The following is a 21,377-nucleotide window of genomic DNA, read 5'->3' on the forward strand; positions in this document are numbered from 1 at the left end:
CCTCTAGCCAATCCTGTAATAAAGCTAACTAAAAGTGTATTAACTAGGAAAAAGAAATGAGAGTTATTTACAGGTTCATGCAAGCACACATATATACACAAATGAGTTTCTCCATGATTCAAAAGGTGACAGCATTTAAATCGATAGGATGAGACATTTTGTACATAGTTCTCTATAGATGGAGCAATCAACAAAGCTTTTGTCATATCATGGCCCCCTTAATTTTGATAGCCCTCCTGAATGGGCGGGAGAGTCATTCTTCCCATCGGAATTCACAAGTTCACAACAGGCATTTGTACAATTATAAAACAAACATATTTTACCTCATAGCATGGAATACAGACATTACAACTAAGATTAATGCATGCAGCAACTTACAAGTATTTTACAAAGTCTAACACATTTTTACAAGTCTAATACCTATCTTGAACAATAGTAACATATAGGTTTGGTTTTCAGCTATGAATTTGTAAGTGCTCAGCTGATGCCTATAGACTTGGAAAAGAGCTGGCTTCTGGTTTATCAACGTAACACTTACCACAGTGCATCAGTGGGCTGGCAACATGGTTAGCAGGAGCTTCTGCGTAGGCCAGTGAATAAAGGTGGAATCAGAGCGTACCAAGGTCACAAAAGTACCAACCCTTGACATTGCCCTGATACAAGACATAAAATAGGGGATTCTTTTTTTCCTCCATGGACAAAAAAATAATAATCATATGCTCCGTCATCCTCTTGGCTGGCACTTCCACCTCAGCTGGTCCAACGCTCCCCTTCAGGCTCTTTGAGACAGGACCCTCAGTCAGCAAGGGAAAAGGAAGAGGGCCAGGAATGAGCAACATGCTCTGCAGGATTAATGACCCCTGGAGTACCAGAAGGTGAAGCAGGAATGAGTCACACAGCAGGAGGAAAGAATGTTGGCTCAATTCCTCAAGCATGACCAGAGGAATAGGGACCAGGACAGGTTGCTGTTGGAGCAGCTGATAGATCTGGTTGTCATGGGGTGCAACGTGCACCTCCAGTACCAGCACACAGCCCACTACAGCACCAGCTCCACAAGTACAAACTTCATCTCCAGGACTGCAGTGTTCTTCAGGCTACCGAGTCAGGGATTTCCCTACACCCTCCTATGGGGGTGTTTATCCCCCCCGAATTTCCCCAATGCCTCCCCCAGTTTTGTGAACTAGTTACATGCAGTGTTGCCAATGTAGTGATTGTTTGGAAATGTGAATTGAAATTGAAACATTAATACATACTTTAAAAGCATATATAGTGTATGATAAAATACGTGTATCTGAAAAAGTATAAACATAGACTAGCTTCCTTATATAGCTGTTGTTTTTATGACCATGTCAGTGCATTCATTTCGGAGATGTTGGCCAACCTAATAATTTCAAATTATGATTTGTAAGCAAAGTTTAAATGAGCTCTCTGACAGCCAGTGATGAGCTGGGGGTTGGGGGGAAAAGGCTTCAGGACCAGGACCTTGTATTTACATTCACACCTAATCTACCTAGGTATCCAACAAACAGAGTTATGTTGCCCAAGTGATAGATTTTGGTTGGGGTTGGGTTACAAATCACTTGAATGCGGGGAGGTAAATAAATGTTATTCTTATTGTATTAGTAAAGGGCAGTAGAACTGTACTTAGCCTGTGCTGATTGAGGGCATCAAGAGAGAGTGTGGGGACAGGTGTTTTGCTTGATGGTCTGCCTGAGTCACAAGTACTATTTGACCTGCCCCACTCCACTGTTTAAAGAGAGCTGATTAGGCTCCATAGATAGTCTTTTGTTCTGTTAAGTGACCACTACAGCTGAAATCACTGATAATCAGGTCTAAGCGCTTAGACCTGCTGTGGGGACAGTATTTCTGAGGAAGAGACAGCCCAGTCTGCACTAACAGCAAGGTTCCCCCACTGAGAGCTCAGCTGAAATCACTGAGAGCTAGGTGGAACCTCAAGAGACCAACGAGCAACAGAGCAATGGAGTGAACGGTGGCACAATGAACAACAGTGGCCAGAGCGAACAGTGAGCAGCTGGAGAAACGAGCAAGGTTCCTTCTTGCCCCCCACCTGGGATATGAACTCATGTGAAAGCACCTCTGAACTCTGAGTCTCCACTGACCAAGGACAACAACGGTGAGTGTTAATGAGGCTGTTAAGAATGTTGGAGACACAACACAGTTCATGTGAACAAACACGGCTGTGGCATCATACTTTCTATTTAAGCAAGAGATGCCACACACTACAAACTGGAGGCCAATGTTAAGTGCATTGTCACTTGTTCATCCTGAAGTTGAACACTGGTTCTGAACAAGACCAGCAAATGCTTATTATCTTTCTGCAAGAAACTCAACTGACTGGCTAGAAGCATGTGGTGCAACAGTGAAAGACTCAATAGTTGAAAAAGTGAAGAACTCTCTCACCACATTCAAAAAATTTGCATACATGGCTGATGAATGCACCAGTGAAAATGGTCATCAAGTACTAAGTCATTGTGTACATTATCTTGATGTCAGTGGTAGGCCAGTACATGCATTTCTAGATGTTCAAGTTATAGAAGACAGATTGGTTGCATCCGTGACAACCCATATCTTAGAAAAGTTAAATGCTTGTCCATGGGACCCCAAACAGATGGCTGCTTGTGCATTTGATGGAGCTGCAAATTTCTCTGGAAGACATGGGGGAGTACAAGCTTTGCTCAGAGAAAAGTGTAACCCTAATCTCGCCTATACACACTGCAGAGGCCATCTACTCCAACTAGCGCTAGTACGAGCTGCAGACTCTTCCAAAGACGTTTAAAAAGCTATACATTTAAGGTCTTCATTATATTCTTTTTTCAGCAAGAGTCCAAAAAGACTGAATATTCTGGAAAATAGAGAAGATACACTGGGACTGAAGTTCAAATTAGTCCAATCTGGGAAAACCCTCTGGCTTTCACATGAGCGATCCTTGGGTGTTGTCTTAAAATTACTCCAGCCATTATTACTGGCTTTGGAAAGTATCTACCAAGATGGGATGGATCTAAGTAGTGATGCTGGTGGATTACATTTGCTACTACATTCAGAGAAGACTATTGCCATTCTCTCTCTTTAAGTCTACTGTTGAAACCACTTGGGTCATTAAACAATGCCATCCAGGCATCTCCTACAACAGTAGTAGATCTTTGTCCAGCCATAGAAGCTACATTTGGATCAATCAGAGAGCTATCCATGGAAAAAGTACTGGAAGGAGCAAAGACTTCAGTCCAGAAGTTGACTAATGAAGGCATTTATATTGAATCCTTAAGTGAAGAGGACAAGAAGTGTTTGTTAAGACAACTGAAAAAGTACAGACTTGATTCTTAAAAATCTACAACAGCGACTTCTAGATTCTACTCAACCTCTACGTAGCTTTTACAGATCCCTGTTTTATAAAACACTGACAGTTGAGTGGAGTGAGGCACTACCAGCAAATGGAGCTGCCATGTGCTCAGGACAGAATAGAGAATTTGAACACAGAGTGGAATATCATACAACAAATGAATGAAGATTTGACTTCAACTCCTTTTTTATCACCAGTAGTGGCTCGACCGGATCTTTATGCTATGTTTCCTGGGCTGAAAGAAGCAGCAATTCATCTCTTGCTACTCCCAGTCACAATAGCTACAGTTGAGCATTTTTTCATCATTGAATAGAATTTTGTGTTTTGAAAGAAGTCGCCTTCTGCCTGATCAGGTGAATGAACAGAGTTGTGCAAAATTGTAACAAGAAACCAAGAAGGATGTAGATGTAGTGCTTCACAGAAGGCTTGAGTAGACAACTTTAATTTGTGTGATGATTTTAAAATCTAATAAAATGGTCATGAAACATTTTTCAGTTTTTACTACAGTGCCAAACAGCCCACCTTCACCCTCATGGTCTCACACATCATCAGCCCTAACCTCCCCCCCCCGTAAATTCAAATGCCCCCCCCCCCCCATTTCAATTCCTGGGGAAAACACTGTAGCAAGTCCTGCAGCTAGAGCAGGAAACTCTGTAGCTGGATGATAAGTGAACTGCTGTATGCGCTGGAACAGACAGAGATACCCTGCACACGCAACCCACACACAACCCTCACAGTCTGAATGGTCACATGCAATGTGGGCAACATTCTGTTGGGTGCAGGGGAGCAGTGGGAACACTTCTGGCACCCAGTTCCACCACCAGGGAGACTGAGCGTGATGCATGAGTTTCAGATAATTGCACTTATCTGCACTGTCTGTCTTTCATTGTTGTGCGTGCACCAGCACATTACTTCACACTGCACATTGGTCAGTAGTTATCTGTGGACATGCAGTGCTCCACCTGCAATGGCTTTAGTCATATTGCATTTCCTTTTCATTCTGTTAGTTGTGTTAATAAGTTGGTTTGGTTGGGCAATATGACGGTGTGGGTGTACTTGCTAAAGAAGGAAGAGGCAGGAAATTGCATCCTAAACTCTTCATAAAGTATCCAAATCTCATAATCACATAACACCTCCACCAAATTGAGAACAGCCAGTGTGAGAGGTATAGTACAACAGTATAAAGCCTTACTGCTTCACAGTCCCCCATCGCATCACTACAGGACCCTATCCCGGTATCTCATCTCTTCATCCATGTCACCCTGCATTGCCAGAATGTGGGCACATAAGGCATCCCTCGTTTGCCTAGATCCAGCCCCAGTGATGATTGGGGTACTGTCTGGTTGCTTGTACCAGACCTGCAAACCAGCAGTGTCTTGACCCCACTCCATGCAAAAATGTTCACCTTTAGGCTTGCAGAACGCTGCAGGGCCCAATCTTACTGATGGTATCAGCTGCACTTGGCTCCAAATGGTTTCTACACAGCACCATATAGCCTTCAGTCTGCCAAACTGGCACTCCACCACCATCCCCCAATGGCTCAGTGGGAAATTGAACCTTTTTTGGCCAGGCCCTCTGAGATCAGAGCACAGTTTCACAAGCCATGAGAGGAGAGGCTAGGTGAGTCCCCCAAAACAACAGTGGTCATTGACACCCTTTTGATACCCATCTCATTTGGAGGGAATATGATCTCTCTTTGTCTGAAAAAAGTAAAGACCAGATCTCCTCCTGCACTGGGCCAGTCCTTCCTGGCTAGTGCTCATGAACCTGCCTCTGTGGTTGTCCCAGGCCTGCAGAATGAGGGAGGAGGACCCTTTGTGCTATATATTCACTTGCCCCTTCTGACAGGCAAACTATAGGTTTTTACTCTGGGTTTTTACCTGTCCCCTCGAAGAGGTTAACCCGCAGCACTGCTGCTGCTGGGTTGTCTCAGGGAGGAAGAATTAATTTGTGGACAGGAAATGAGCTGACATGGGGATGGGAACTCCTTCAGTGGAGTACAGAAATTGCCTTGTTAAATTGGGAGTTGCTGGCAATGCTAATTGTCACACACAGTCTAGAGAGAGCGGGGAGGGGGAATGTAAAAATCAAAAGATTGGCCCAAGAACCATAAGGGTTTTGTTTTTGTTTTTTTTTGGTAAGGATTATATTGTGGGGTTTTGGTCTAGCTTATGAGTTTCATCTCCGACTCATCAATTTTGAGCCTGTGGGGATGGCGACACTGAATGCCTAAGTACTTTTAAAAATCTGGGCCCTTAGGCTTGGCAGTGCTGAGTGGAGCAACATTCAGCATCGCCAGCTGCCACCATTTCTGTGCAAGTCCGTGACGACACAAAAAACTCCAGCCCCAAAGCAAATTTCAGCTCTGCCTGGAAGAAAGCCCACCTCTGATTGGCCGCTTTCATCATTGTTCCGCCTCCTGGAGAAGAGCAGCCTATCAGAGCTGCTGTTCTTCCCCCTCCCCTCAGGAGCACACACCATTCTTGGAGCTGGGACGGAGCAGAAAGGGCCCAGAAGTTCAAGGCGTCTCCCCAGGGTCTTCCCGTGAGCACTGGGGACAGGACAGCGCTTCTACTCCTGCCCCTTCTCTGCAACACCTGGCCTGGGAACGGGAAGGGGGATGAATAACCCTGGATCCGTGTGCGCGCACCACACGCACACGCACACGCACACGCACCCCCCAGCCTGGGAAGGAGCTTCCAGACCTGGGAGAGGAGTTAAGAGTCTTTGGAGCTGAGGGAGGAGCAGAGGTGAGACTGGGGAGTGGGCAGGACAGAATGAATTCCTGGGCAGGGAACAGGCAAACGTGGAGGTGAGAATTGCTCCAAGCAGGGGCCAAAATCGCCATATTACATTTGAGGTTCTTGGCACACACTCACTGGTGGGGGGGAAGAGTTAAAAAAATGAAGACAGAATAAAGTCACCATATAATCCTTTAAAAAAAAATAAACACCTCATGTTTTGGGGCCTCTAACTCAGGAGTTTAGAACCTTTGGGGGTATTAACAGTGAGCAACTGAATACGTTTAAAAATCTGGGCCCTAGCGTTCTCTGAGGGAAGGTCAAAAGTGGGATGTTCCCTGTGCTCAGTGGCCCATAATTAATTACTGTGTAAGTTACAAGAACCGAGTGGAAAGGGAAAAAGACATTTCAGTGTATCAGTCAGAATGTCTGTACTCGGTTACAAGAACTATACAAAAGGTACCCTGGGATGGCAACTGCCTACAACTCGTTTATTCAGGATGATCATGAGACCCCTCCATCCAAGAGGGGAGAGAGAGAGACAGCGGAATACACAGATGTCATTTTCAGCAGTCAGATGACTCTCCTCCCCACTTGGTGTGCAGAGCAAGAACAATGACTGCAGGAGTTCCAGGGCCCAGGCATCTGAGGCAATCTGTTGGGGAGATCCAATAGAAAAAAGAGCTCAGTGCCGCAGATGCAGAATGAGAAAGAGACATGGGGCGCACCCAGCCGTTTGCACAAATTGTGGGCAACCCGGATTTGTCCCTATGTGAAGCATAATCCTGAAGTCTGGCCTCTTGCACAGGACACTGAAAACTGAGGAATCTCAGACTGTTAAAGATATTTTGTTATAGGGAGATGCAGCCCTGACTATCCCTGAATGGAAACAAAGGACTGTGGGGACCCAGTCTGGACAAAGGAAAAGCAAGGTCCCAGGGGTAATATGTTTTGGTTGTGGGAAAAATGGGGCCCATAAAAAGGTGTTGTCCTGAAAGCCTCTCATAATTTGGGAAGTGGGACTGTGGCTATGGGGAAGCAATGTTCCATAATGTTGGTGAACTTGGAGTAGGCAACAGGACTTTGGATCCAGATTTAAAGTTGGAGAGTTGAATAGGGGTTTCAAATTTCCCTTCTACTGAGGGAGTGAGCCAGACCCTACTCTCAGCTCTGGGGAGAGAGAATATGGGGAATGTACATGATTTTAACAGGAACCAAACTGGGTCTGGGTGTCTGACATGATTGTGCTTGAGAAAAGTCCAATGAGATGTTCTGAGGCATAGCAGGGTTCCTTGCCTGGGGTGTCAGAGAAAGGGTGGAACTTCTTTCATAGGATGTAGAAGCTCCAGAAAATGCTGATAACCAGAACCCTGATATGAGCTGCAGGTGGAATTTGTGACGGGAGAGAGAGCATGGATGGAGCAGTCTGAGAAAGTCACCAGGCTGCAGGTTGAGCTAGGCAATGTCACAGGCCTTCTGAACCAATCAGACAATGTCAATCAAATTAGCAGAAGATTTCTCTACCCTAGAGTCACAGCTTCGGGATACACAGGAGCAGTTGCAGGAGGAGAGGCATTAGAAGCTGAGCCTCAGCATTAAGCTGAGGTCAGGTAGAGGAGAAGAAAGGCTTCAAAGAGCAGCAAGAGGAGAGAGAGCTAGGCCATGAGGTTGACCTGTTGACTGAGGATCAGAGTCACTGTTAGTCACTGGAAACCCCAAGAGGAAGTTGAATATTGGTGCAGCATTTTCAGTGCTGAAGGAGGTGACTGTGTCTATATTCAGGGAGGCTCTTTCAATTAGCCATGCAACGTGGTGGTCAGAGTAGCAATCTGTCCTATTGGTCAGAGCAGAATCGGAGGGCAGAACCCGAGGTGTGGTCTGGAGAAAACCAAGGATTGGAGCCAGGAGTGAGAACACAACCAAAGGGTAGAGACGGAGCTATGGTCAGGAGGCATCAGGAGTTAAAGGGAGGCAGGGACTAGGGCTCACACGAATCAGGCAAGGGTGGAGGAAAGGCTCCACAGGAAGCAGGTCTTATGCATTTGGAGATGTATGGAGCATCCACTGTGCTTCTATTGCTAGAGGGCTTAAATGATAATTGTTTGGCTCTTCTGACCAATCAGGGAACAGCTTTATTGGGCCCTGCTAAGCTCATGGCTTTCTAGGAAACCAAGTCCAGAGGCACCTAAATTCCTGACAGGCTTTTCCCCAAAGAGTTGAAAACAGCTTTACACAAGTTTAACCAGGGTCACAGCCTGACCTTGCTGACCATTCCACGGGACCTGGTGTTTGGAACTTGCAGCAAGTTATCAATTATGATGTGCCAAGAACTCTTGGGGACCACATGGGTTGTATAAATCACATTAGGCATAGTGCTGGCTGAAATTTGGTGACATCATTTGTGAGTAACAAGATCAAGACTGTTGACCAAGATTTACTAGACCTCTGATGTCAGCCAAAGAAATGGCCACTTAGTTGGAGAATTTGACGATGAGATGACCATGATAGACCCTCCCTTGGGCCATGTAATGGTTCAGGCAGGGGAGGTATGTCCTGGAGTATTGGCTCTTTAAGGTCAGAAGAGACAGTGTGAGAGGCCAGTCACACCTTCTCAGGAGTCTAAAGTCAATAAAGCTGACACTGAGTTGGGGGAAGGTGGTCCCAGGAATAGTTAGTGTCTGGTAGGCCAAAGGTATAGGTGAAACCCAGATTATGGCTCCTTAGGCTCCGGGATAAGGAGGCTTGTAGAATGGGCAGGGCAAGGCTCCCTTCTTTCCCAGCTGGCCCAGACACATGTTTGGGGTTATTAGACCCACCTTGGAAGGATTAAGGGAGTGGTCAGATGACTGGGCAGGTGAATCAAAAGGAAGCCTCAAGCTCAGTCAAGAAGCTCTTGCTGGGAGCTCAGACAGAGGAAGAACTCAGCTAGCATGGAGCCGCTAGAAGAAGGGTTGTGAAACCTTGATCTAAATGGGTGAACTTGCAGGCCAGAGAGGCCAGGATTTGAACCACATAGTCCCAGAATGCGGACTGTGAAAACCTTGAGCTTAGGGGCTACTTTGGGGGGCTGAACTACGGTTAATAAACTGGACCCTAAGAGAGGAAGAGTATTGCTTTGAAAACTTTTTCCTGTGAGTGGTTTATTTTTGGGAATCCCAGCTGGAAACTGAAGGGCCACCCCTGACTATGAGGGGGCATCCAGGGACAGCACCTGACCACAGTCCCAACTTGGGATGGGATATAAATTTTATCTTTTGAAAATTTGCAGGACGGAAAAACTGCTTCCTATCCAACTCTACTATTTAGGTTTGTTTGTTTGCAGTGTCCCTGTAACACGTTTGCTGCTTCCTGAGCACCCTGTCATGGCTTGGGATGTCTCTGCAGGTGCCTCTGCCTCAGTTTCTCCTCACCTGGGTTTCACATTGCTCAGCCCTCTGGCTGGGTCACTCTCTGAGTTCAGACCTATTCGGAATTCTCAACATTCAAAGTAAACACCACCTGGGGCATTAGTCTCAAATTATCATAAACTAAAGGGCTTCCAACCCTCCTGTTCTCAACTTGCAGTTCTGCTCACTCTCATGGGAGCACTGACTCTGGGCTATTCCCCATGGGGAGTCCAATTACAACACAAACAGAAACAGTCTCCTATGCCCTCTGGGGCTTCACACTCTACTTAAGAAGAAAAGGAGTACTTGTGGCACCTTAGAGACTAACAAATTTATTAGAGCATAAGCTTTCGTGAGCTACAGCTCACTTCATCGGATGCATTTGGTGTAAAAATGGTGCATCCGATGAAGTGAGCTGTAGCTCACGAAAGCTTATGCTCTAATAAATTTGTTAGTCTCTAAGGTGCCACAAGTACTCCTTTTCTTTTTGCGAATACAGACTAACACGGCTGCTACTCTGAAACCACTATACTTAAGGTCTTTCTCACACACCTTACTAAAGCACTCACTCCCAGGGCTTTTCCTGGAGCCTGACCCCTTCTCTGCCTTGGCAGGTCACTCCCAGCCTTAGCTACCTGGAATCCTTTTCTCCCCTGCACCCTCATGGTCTCCTGCAGGAGCCTTCTTGCTGTCTGCAGTTTCTGTAGCCATCTATCACTGCCAAGGCCCTTTTCAGTACATGATGCTTGGCTAAATAAGGCCAAACTGTGTCATGTGACCCACTGATCACCTGATCTTTTCATTCTCCACACCTGGAAAGGTGAGCTCTTTGTGTCATACATGGGGCTGGGCCCATTTCCGCTTAAAGGGACCAGTCACTCTCCAACAATCCCCTTGACTTACCACCTGTTGTTTTCAGGGAGAGGAGGTAGGACAATTGACATGCATCTTCATCCCTGGAACCTCACTGATTATAGACATTGTTCTCCTGGGGACAAAAGTGGAGCAAACTTCCATTGATCATATAAGATGGTGGCTTTTCATAGATTCACAATTCATAGATTCATAGATTATAAGACCAGAAAGGACCATTGTGATCATTTAGCTTGACCAATCTAACACAGGCCATAGATGTCCGCTGAATTAATTCTTGTTTGAATAGAGCATAACTTTCAGAAAAACAATCTTGATTTAAAAATTGCCAACAATGGAGAATTCACCACAGCCCTTGGTAGGTCATTCCAGTGATTAATTATCCTCACTGTTAAAAATGTGTGCTTTATTTCTAGCCTGAATTTACCTATCTTCAACTTCCAGCCTGTCTTTCATGTTGTACCTTTGTCTGTAAGATTTAAGGGTGCCTTACTAAAGTTTTATTCTTCATGTAGGTTCTTGTAGATTGTGATCGAGTCACCCCCAACCTTCTCTGTGATAATCCTTCTTAAATATGGGACACCAGAACTAGACACAGTTCTCTAGTAGTGGTCACACCAGTGCCAACTACAGAAGTAATATAACCTCCCTACTCCTACTCCATATTCCCTTCTTTATACAGCCAAGGATTGCTTAATTCTTTTAGTCACAAAATCACACTGGGAGATAATGTTCAGCTGATTATCCATCATGAGCCCCAAGTCTTTCTCAGGATTTTGGCTTCCCAGCATAAGGTCCCCCATCCTGTAATTATGGCCTATTTTCTTTGTTCTAGGTGTATAACTTCACATTTGGTGGTATTTAAACACACATTATTTGCTTGTGTCCAGTTTACCAAGTAGCCCAGATTATTCTGTATCAATTACCTGTCCTTGTCATTATTTACTACTCCCCCAATCCATTGTCATCTGCAAACTTCATCAGTGATGACTTTATTATTTCTTTCAGGTCATTGATAAAAATGTTAAATAGCATTGGGCCAAGAAGTGATCCCTGCGGGACCCGACTAGAAACACACCCAATTGATGAAAAATAGATATTTACAGTTATATTTTGAGCTCTGTATTGATCCATAACCCCTGACCTGATCTGAGGGTAGAAGATTAAAGTATGTATCATGTACTGAGGCATATTAAAATGCTTGAAGACATAAAATAGAAGATATTAGAGTTGTAAGGAAAGACATGCAAGTACGTAAACATATAAATCCGTATAACAACTAAGGTAGGCTTGGCAATAAACTGAGACCTGTTAGCAATTATGATAGCCTATGTAGCAAAGGAGTGAACATGGCTGCTTAACCAAAGGTTATAAGATTTAGCAATAGTTTTCAACATGTGGCTTGGGATAAACAGAAGCAAGAAATAATGGATTTCTAGGGGATCTGGGGTTAGTTGTAACATGGAAAGACCACATTTATATATTGAAACCACGGGAAAAAGAATGACACAAAAAGAGCTAATGCTAGCCCTGGAATGAAAACTATGAGCAGGGGGCTGAGACCTAAATCAAAAATGGCCCTGGCTGTTGGAGGATGTAAGCAGTAAAGGTATCAAAGATGTTATGTTACCTCTCCTAGCTCATCTCTCTGATAAAAAGATGGCCCCCAGTTGGGACATCAGGATGCCAGGAAGGTGGAAACCAAATCGTCACTGCCCGCTTCTGGTGCTCTCCATTCACGGTTCTCTTCATCTTTATCTCTAATGGTCTCCATGAGTTTGTGAATATGTCACCCTGGGGGGTGTTTTGTTATATGTTTCTGTTTTCTTAGAATTATCATAGACTCATAGAAGATTAGGGTTGGAAGAGACCTCAGGAGGTCATCTAGTCCCTTCCCCTGCTCAAAGCAGGACCAACCCCAACTAAATCATCCCAGCCAGGTCTTTGTCAAGCCAGGCCTCAATAACCTCTAAGGATGGAGACTCCACCACCTCCCTAGATAACCCGTTCCAGTGCTTCACCACCCTCCTAGTGAAATAGTTTTTCCTAATATCCAACCTAGACCTCTGCCACTGCAACTTGAGACCATTGCTTCTTGTTCTGTCTTCTGCCACCACTGAGAACAGCCGAAATCCATCCTCTTTGGAATGCCCCCTGCAGGTAGTTGAAGGCTGTATCTAATCCCCCCTCATTCTTCTCTTCTGCAGACTAAATAAACCCAGTTCCCTCAGCCTCTCCTCATAAGTCATGTGTCCCAGCCCCCTAATCATTTTCATTGCCCTCCGCTGGACTCTCTCCAATTTCTCCACATTCTTTCTGTAGTGGGGGGCACAAAACTGGATGCAATACCTGAGATGTGGCCTCACCAGTGCCGAATAGAGGAGAATCATCACTTCCCTCGATCTGCTTGCAATGCTCCTACTAATGCAGCCCAATATGCAATTAGCGTTCTTCGCAGCAACAGGCACACTGTTGACTCATATCCAACTTCTCATCCACTGTAATCTGCAGGTCTTTTTTGGCAGAACTGCTGCTTAGCCAGTCGGTCCCCAGCCTGTAACAGTGCGTGGGATTCTTCCATCTGAAATGCAGGACTCTGCACTTGTTCTTGTTGAACCTCATCAAATTTCTTTGGCCCGATCCTCCAATTTGGTCACAAGGTCACTCTGGACGCTATCCCTACCCTCCAGCATATCTACCTCTCCCGCCAGCTTAGTGTCATCAACGAACTTGCTGAAAATGCAATCCATCCCATCATCCAGATCATTAATGAAGATGTTCAACAAAACCAGCCCCAGGATAGACCCCTGGGGTACTCTGCTTGATACCGGTTGCCAACTAGACATTGATCACTACCTGTTGAGCCCAATGATCTAGCCAGCTTTCTATCCACATTATAGTCCATTCACCCAATCCATACTTCTTTAACTGGCTGGCGAGAATACTGTGGGAGACCGTATCAAAAGCTTTATGAAAGTCAAGGGATATCACGTCCACCACTTTCCCCATATCCACAGAGCTAGTTATATCATTATAGAAGGCAATCAGGTTGGACAAGCATGACTTGCCCTTGCTGAATCCATGTTGACTATTCCTGATCACCTTTCCCTCCTCCATGTGCTTCAGAATGGATTCCTTGAGGACCTGCTCCATGATTTTTCCAGGGACTGAGATGAGGCTGACGAGTCTGTAGTTCCCCAGATTCTCCTTCTTAACTTTCTTAAAGATGGATACTATATTTGCCTTTTTCCAGTAGTTCAGGATCTCCCGATTGCCATGAACTTTCAGAGATAATGGCCAATGGTTCTGCAATCACATCAGGCAATTCCCACACTACCCTTGGAATCATTAGATCCGGACCCATGGACTTGTGCATGTTCAGCTTTTCTAAATAGTCCTTAAACTGTTCTTCACCACTGAGGGCTGCTCACCTCCTCCCCATACTGTGCCTCCCAGTGCATCAGTCGGGGAGCTGACCTTGTCTGTGAAGACTGAGGCAAAAAAAGCATTGAGTACATCAGCTTTTTCCACATCATCTGTCCCTAGATTTCCTCACCCATTCAGTAAGGGTCCCACACTTTCCCTGACCTTCTTTTTGTTGCTAACATACTTGTAGAGACCCTTCTTGTTATCCTTCACATCCCTTGTTAGCTGCAACTCCAATTGTGCTTTGGCCTTCCTGATTTCACCCCTGCATCCTCAAGCAATATTTTTATACTCCTGCCTAGTCAGGTATCCAAGTTTCCACTTGTAAGCTTCCTTTTTGTATTTAAGCTCACCAAAGATTTCTCTGTTAAGCCAAGCTGGTCTCAAGGCATATTTGCTATTCTTTCTGCACATTGGGATGGTTTGTTTCCACGCCCTCAATAAGGCTTCTTTAAAATACAGCCGGCTCTCCTGAACTCCTTTCCCCCTCATATTAGCCTCCCATGGGATCCTGCCCATCAGTTCCCTGAGGGAGTCAAGGTCTGCTTTTCTGAAGTCCAGTGTCCATACTCTGCTGCTCTCCTTTCTTCCTTTTCTCAGGATCCTGAACTCAACTATCTCATGGTCACTGCTGCTCAGGTTGCCACCCACTTCTACTTCCCCTACCAATTCTTCCCTGTTTGTGAGAAGCAAGTCAAGAGGAGCATGGCCCCTAGTTGGTTCCTACAGCACTTGCACTAGGAAGTTGTCCCCAACACACTCCAAAAACTTCCTGGATTGTCTGTGCACTGCTGTATTGCTCCCTCAGTAGATGTCAGAGTGATTGAAGTCCCCCATGAGAACCAGGGCCTGTGATCTGGAAACTTCTGTTAGTTGTCCGAAGAAAGCTACGTCTACCTCATCCTCTTGGTCTGGTAGTCTACCGCAGATGCCCACCACGACATCACCCTTGTTATTCTCACCTCTAAACGTAACCCAAAGACTCTCAACAAGCTTTTCTCCAGTTTCATTATGCTTATGCTTGGATTTATTTGGATTGTAAATAAAGTCTTCCTGTTCCTATTTATGTGATTCACCAGTCTCACTCAATAATAATTTTAGGTAGCTGCCTGTGGAAAGAACCTTACATTAGTCACCTGTGCAATTTGCACCCTAAACTTATCAAAGGCTATACCTGTCAGTTAACCAGTTTTTAATCCAGGACCATGATGACACTCTTTGTCAACAAAAAAGAGATATCAGGTTAATTTCATGGGATCCATTTTCCATAAAACCATGTTGATTGGCATTAATTATATTACACTTGCTTAATTATTTATTAATTGAGTCCCATATCAAAAGTTCCATTATTATTTTGCCTGGGATTCAGGGCACTCTGCCAGGCCTGTAACTGCCTAAGTCATGCTGTTTACACTTTTTAAATTATTGGCGCAACATGAGTTTTCTCCCAGTCTTTTGTAACTTCCCCAGTGTTCCAAGAATTATTGAAAAACAACATTAATGATTCAGAGAGCTTGTCGGCCACCTCTTTTCAAACTCTTAGCTATCTCTCTTAAAACTCTTGGAAATAAGTTATATGGACCTGCTGATTTTAAAGTGTCTAACAGGAGTTGCTGTTTAACAAGCTCCTGGGTTGTTTCTTCTTCATCTTCATCATCCTCATGTGATATGATTACATCATCTGACTTTTTCCCAAATACAGAATAAAAGTATACAGTGAACAATTATGCTTTTTTTCTGAATTGCTACTGATCATTCTACCATTTCCATCTAGTAATGGACTGATGCCATTTTTAGGATTGGTTTTGTTCTAGTATACTTCACAAATTCCTTCTAATTGTCCTTAATTCTGTTGGCCATAGATTTCTCCTTGTAAGCCTTTGCTTCCCTTATCAATTTTCTACAATTCCTAAATTCTCATATATGCTCACTCCTATCAGCTAACCTGTCTGTCACTTGTTATATATATAATTTTTATAACAGCCTTCACTTCCCCTCTAGGCCAATTTGGTTTCTTTTTTAACTGTTACAGCCTGATTCTTTCTTCTTTAAGCTTCCTGGTAATACAGCAATAGATTGATTAATTATTATTCATATTGTTATTACATTTATATTATTGTATCACCCAAAGGCCCATTCAGGTCACAGATAAAGAAACACTCCCAGCTCCAGAAAGCTTACTGTTCAAAAGACTCAAGAAGAGATGCAGGATTGGAGATGGGAGAAATAACATAGAAACAAATTCACATAATGATGATTGGTGCGATTTCCTGTTTTGTTATTATTGTTTTTTTAATTAGCAGGAGGACAGAGTGAGGGTGAATGGCAGGATTGGGGTGGGAGGAGGGTAAAAATAAGAAGGGGGAAGGAAGATGTTCAGCTATGCCTTATCACCTGTCAAGCCACTCTTCGTTGCTTGTTTTGCTGGAATAACAACTGAGCTGAGTCTGAAAGAGGATCAGGTAGAGGCTGCAAACATACAGAAAGGACAGTATAGGAGACAAAGCAAAGTTAAAGAGTTAAAGACATTTCCCTTAATCCAAGTATTTATAACAATTCTCCTTTGAGAAGAGCCTGAGGTAGGTGGGGTGTTAGCCTGTCATCATTCTGTGCTATGTGCTCCTTGCCTCCTGCCTTTTCTTTTATTGCCTGTCTCATATGAATCAAGTAAACTTGTTTCTAAGGAGCCCTCCTCCTGCTCCCAGCACTGATGGGCATGGTGTGTACAGGAAATCCTTCTACTACGAGAAAGAGTCATGGCCTACTCAGGAAGCCCTAAGCTCTGCCTCTACCATTAATGATCATGGGCTAGGCAGGAAACCTCAAACACTACAGCTACCAAGGATGGCTATGGACTCTGCAGCGAGCACTAAGCACTACAAATAATATTACAGATGGTGCTGGGTAATTCCTCTTCTGCAACAGCCGATCTGATTGGCACAACCTAGTGCAAGTGACTGGTTCTTGTCTATAATAGGGCGTGTCCTGCACTGGGAGTGGGTCTTGCAATGATCCCCTTTGGCACAGGCGATTTCTTCCTTAGAGCAGAAAACTACCAGCCTCTAATGTCTCCCAATTCATGTTTAAAATGATACAGAGTCTGTCAGGGTGAGAAACAGCACAGATACAGTTTGTACAGAACTTTTCTCTCCCGCACCAGGGATTGGGGCTTACCTGATGATCTGAGGCTGTGGTAAACCTGATGTCAGAAACGGGCTCATCACTCATATATGGTGATGTTTGTTGCTTTTGAGTTTTATTGGCTGCTTTAGCTACATACATTCACAGATCAAACCACTGATAATAACTAAAAAGGCAGATGGGTTTGCTATTGGTTCCTTCCCGCGCCTGATGCCAGCCTCTGAATCTATATATTTCCCTTCCACTGCTTTGTTGTCACTTGTCAGACACAGAGGAGCTCTGGCAGGTGTTTAGGTGCACACAGTGCAGTGGGAGGAGGGGACAGCAAGTCAGGCTGGCAATGAAGGGACATCTCTCCACTCAAGTGCTGTGGCTTCTTCTCCTCACAATTCAGATCATAGCAGGTAAGTCTCATCTATGCTTCACCAGGGAAGCTGGGTTAACTGGAAGTAGGATGGTAACTTTTCCATTCCGCTTTTTATCATCCATGTCTGGTTAGGAGGTTGTGAACTTTTGGGATTGGATTTTGCCTCTGTTACCCACACATTTGTTATCTCAAAATTAGACTCCTGCAGTGATTTCTATGTGGGGCTGCACCTTAAAACCAATCACAGACCAAAGCTGGTGCAGAACGTGGCAATTCACTTACCAAGAAGGACATCTCTCTGGGAGCATGTTACAGCCGTGCTGCAGGGTCTATCCCTTCTTCCTGCCCCTCTTTCCAGACCCCTCTTCCATCCCCACCCTTCCCTTCTACCCCCCCAGTTCCACACCCTGACCCCTCACCACTTCTCTCTCCTGCCCACACACTGCCTGCACCCCATTCCCTTGCAACCTCTAAATATGACTTCCGCTCCCCTCACTCTCTCAATCCTCCTTGCACCAGGTCTTTGCTGCCCATAACAGTCCCTGGGTCCTGTCCAGTTCCCTGAGCCATACAGGGGCGGCCATGTTGCCATGGGCTTCGGTCTCACAGAAGACAGAGGAGGTGGCAGCCAACTTTACTCAGGGTGGCCTCACTCCCACATGCCGACAGACTGTAGGGAGATGGTGGCATCTTGCTGACTTCAGCCCCAGTGACAGTGACAGGAGATGGCGCCATTTGAAATAAGGGAAACTCCGTGAGTGGGCGCCTTTCATTGTGTCCTCACGGGACAGGTAAAAACACCTCAAATCACCAGAGTGGAGATAAAATGGCAAGAGCTGGAGCACTGACAATCCTTAGTGGGAGGCCCTGAGACGTGAGAAGGTCATGCCATGAGGCAGCTCTGGGCATGTCCCATTCTCACGGCTCTGGGCGCTAGGTGACCAGATATCCTGATCTTATAGGGACAGTCCGGATTTTTGGGTCTTTTTCTTATATAGGCTCCTATTACCCCCCACCCCCGTCCCGATTTTTCACATTTGCTGTCTGGTCACCCTATTGGACGTGGATCCCCTGCTGCTGGGCGTGGACTCTGTTATGATAACGCTGGGGAGGGGGCTCCCTGCTGCTCTGACCCTGCTCTGTGTCTCTCTTTGAAGGTGCTGATGAACTGAGGCTGGCAGATGGAGGCAGCCCCTGTGCTGGGAGAGTGGAGGTTAAACACCAGAATCAGTGGGGGACGGTGTGTCATTTTCGCTGGGACATGGCAGATGCTGGGGTTGTCTGTAAGCAGCTGGGATGTGGATCTGCTGTCAGTGCCCCAGGCAAAGCTCATTTTGGAGTAGGATCTGGACCAATTTGGCTGGATAACGTTGCCTGTCATGGTACTGAGTCCGCTCTCTGGCACTGCGGGAGCAGGGGATGGGGTAAGCATTACTGTGGTCATGGCTCGGATGCTGGAGTGACCTGTTCAGGTAAGAATCAGCCAACTCAGTCCTGAAAGGCAAATCCCCTGAGACAAAAGGGCTTCAATACAGAGGGTGTCATGTGCCTGTGACCCTAATGAGGAATGAGCAAAAGCCAGAGCAAGTCCTGTCATTATTGTTATTACAGAGCTTAATGATTACTGTTCATGTCACTGGCCACTGAGGAGCCCCCTGTGTGACTCTGAAGTGTTTTCATTACCTCATTTCTAGTTGTTTCAATGCCACATCGTTCCTTTCCCTTTCCCTTTGAATGGGTCCGAAATGTGGAACCTGTGGCTGGGGTGGGGTCTCATGAGGGAAGAATCTCTCATCTGGCCAGGCGCTTGCCTGCTATGATGCAGTTGTTCATCGGGGCACTAGTGGTGCTGGTGTTGTCTGCCCCACAGGGCCTTCTGGCTGCAGTTGCCACTTTGGGGAAAAATATTTGGGGAGCTTAGTCATTGTCATAGAAAAATTTAATGAAAAAAATCACTAAATTAGTGAACTTGCCTGTATGCAAATAATGTGTCTGTTTATAACCATTCACTTCTGTTTACAACATTGTATATAAATTTATGTTGGGATTTCCAAAAAAGCCGACAGGAGTTTGGCGCCCAACTTGCCTTGACTTTCAATGAGACGATTGAGCCTAAGGGCCTATGGGCCAGATCTGTAGGGTTATCTAGGTGTCTAAAAATGCAGACGGATGCCCAGTGAGATTTTCAGATGTTCTAGGTGCCAAACTTCCAGGAGTTTGCAAATTCACATCTGGCACTTGCGTGCATTTCTAGGCACCTGAATGTCCTTAAACACTTGGCCCTAAGTTATTTTTGAAAATGTCACTTAGGCTCACAAGACACTGAAGTACTTTTGAAAATGTTACCCTCCCGCTAAATTACAGACACCCAACCACAGATGTGCAAAGGGTGAAGCGGTTAAGTAGACCCTTTGCCCCCGTCATATGGTGCCCAGGGAATGGGTGGATTCTCCTGGGTTGGCCAGAATTAGGTTTAGTGAGAGCATTCTTTGTCTGTTTTGTTTCTTTTCACATTTTGGATCAAGCAATAATAAAAAATTTCAAAATCGCTGATACCCTGTAGATCTAAAAAAGAAAAGGAGTATTTGTGGCACCTTAGAGACTAACAAATTTATTAGAGCATAAGCTTTCATGAGCTACAGCTCACTTGCATCCGATGAAGTGAGCTGTAGCTCACGAAAGCTTATGCTCTAATAAATTTGTTAGTCTCTAAGGTGCCACAAGTACTCCTTTTCTTTTTGCGAATACAGACTAACATGGCTGCTACTCTGAAACCTGTAGATCTAATGTAGCATAGAAGGCTCAACCAAAAACATAATTCAACCCTACATAGCACAAGGATATCATATTTGTTGTGACTCAATAATTAACATTACAAGTACAGACCCCTAAATTTTATTATTAACTCCTCTTTTCTTAACATTTAGTAATACAATATATTCCTCTGAAAATAGCAGAAGGAAGAATAGAATATTTTCCTATAGTTCCAAAAGTTTTAGCAGGTCTCCCCCACCCCTGGAAATGGGAGCCAATGGTCTTGCTTAATCTTAGCCCTTTCCTGGATTTTGAGTGTTTCAATGACAAACCTGAACATTCTCTTCAATGTGGGGAGAAGGGGCACGGTCATTATATGCAAGTATTTTTTTTTAAAGCTGGGGTGGGCGGGAACTTAATAAAAATGAGCTTCATTGCCAGGACTTTGAAGCTCTGCAGAAAACATATTGACCTTCGCCCATGTAAATTCCCTGACTTGGTAATAACAATTGCAGTGCCTTGTGCTGCACACCTAGCAAGTGCCTAGCAGGGAGTCCCTCTCTTCTGAACCTCACCAGGAGGAGAGAGCTGCACACAAACAAAGGGGTATCAGAGCAAAAGTCCCTTCTGTGCACCTTTCTGTTAAACTGTGCCTGCATCTCAGCTGAAGTGGCAGGTTTGCAGTGGGAATAAAGTTCGGGTTTGTAAGAGGGTGCTTGAACGGCTGGGCAGCCTAGTGGTTGGCGCAGCTGATCTCCAGCCCCTTGTTTTCCAGGTCGAGTTGCCTCAGTCTTTTAGGCAGTGGGGTAGGGAAACCCAGGCCCACTCTCTCCACCGGGTCCCAGCCCAGGGTCCTGCATGCATCTACCTCTGAATAGGAGAGGCCTCCTGGCAGGGAGTCTAAATCCACTGTCCTGAGCTACTTCCTACCACTGTCCCTTTTGTTTGGGGCATGGCCCCTCTAGTCACATTGGCTGGGTGGCTTGCATCCCATAGCGCCCTCTCGTGGATCTTGGATGGCATCATGCTGCAGTCTCAGGCTCCTTCAGATGGAGCAGCCACAAGTTTGGGGAAGCTGAACCCCATAGTGTCTCTGCACTTCAGGGACAAAGTTACCTCAGTTGCTGGAGGCTCCTAGGTCTCCTCCACAGCCCCCCTTGGCCGGGGAGACAGTGCTTACTCCTGGTGGCTGTCTCGGCTGGCAGGCTAGTGACCCTTCCCCTCAGGTAGGGAGGCGGATAGCTCCTGCCTCCTCATTCAGGTTTATTGCTGACAAAGGAGGGTACTATCTCCCCAGATCAATGTCTACAATTACACTAGCACATGTAGGC

The 21,377-nt window shown here is 45.3% G+C and overlaps 2 protein-coding genes across 2 annotated transcripts in view; one reads left to right on the forward strand and one right to left on the reverse strand.

Annotated features, from left to right (window-relative positions):
- Nucleotides 1–21,377, reverse strand: part of LOC119860485 (scavenger receptor cysteine-rich type 1 protein M130-like) — a 1,081,813-nt gene that overhangs the window by 256,748 nt on the left and 803,688 nt on the right. The window lies entirely within an intron of this gene.
- Nucleotides 17,199–21,377, forward strand: part of LOC119860595 (antigen WC1.1-like) — a 34,064-nt gene continuing 29,885 nt past the window's right edge. The window contains exons 1-2 of the mRNA XM_038414479.2: nt 17,199–17,329; nt 18,450–18,764. Coding sequence (XP_038270407.1) covers nt 17,266–17,329; nt 18,450–18,764 — 379 coding nt within the window. The 5' untranslated portion in view covers nt 17,199–17,265. The remainder of the gene's footprint in view (nt 17,330–18,449; nt 18,765–21,377) is intronic.

This window comes from Dermochelys coriacea, chromosome 1, assembly GCF_009764565.3.
Source record: "Dermochelys coriacea isolate rDerCor1 chromosome 1, rDerCor1.pri.v4, whole genome shotgun sequence".
Lineage (NCBI taxonomy): Eukaryota > Metazoa > Chordata > Testudines > Dermochelyidae > Dermochelys > Dermochelys coriacea.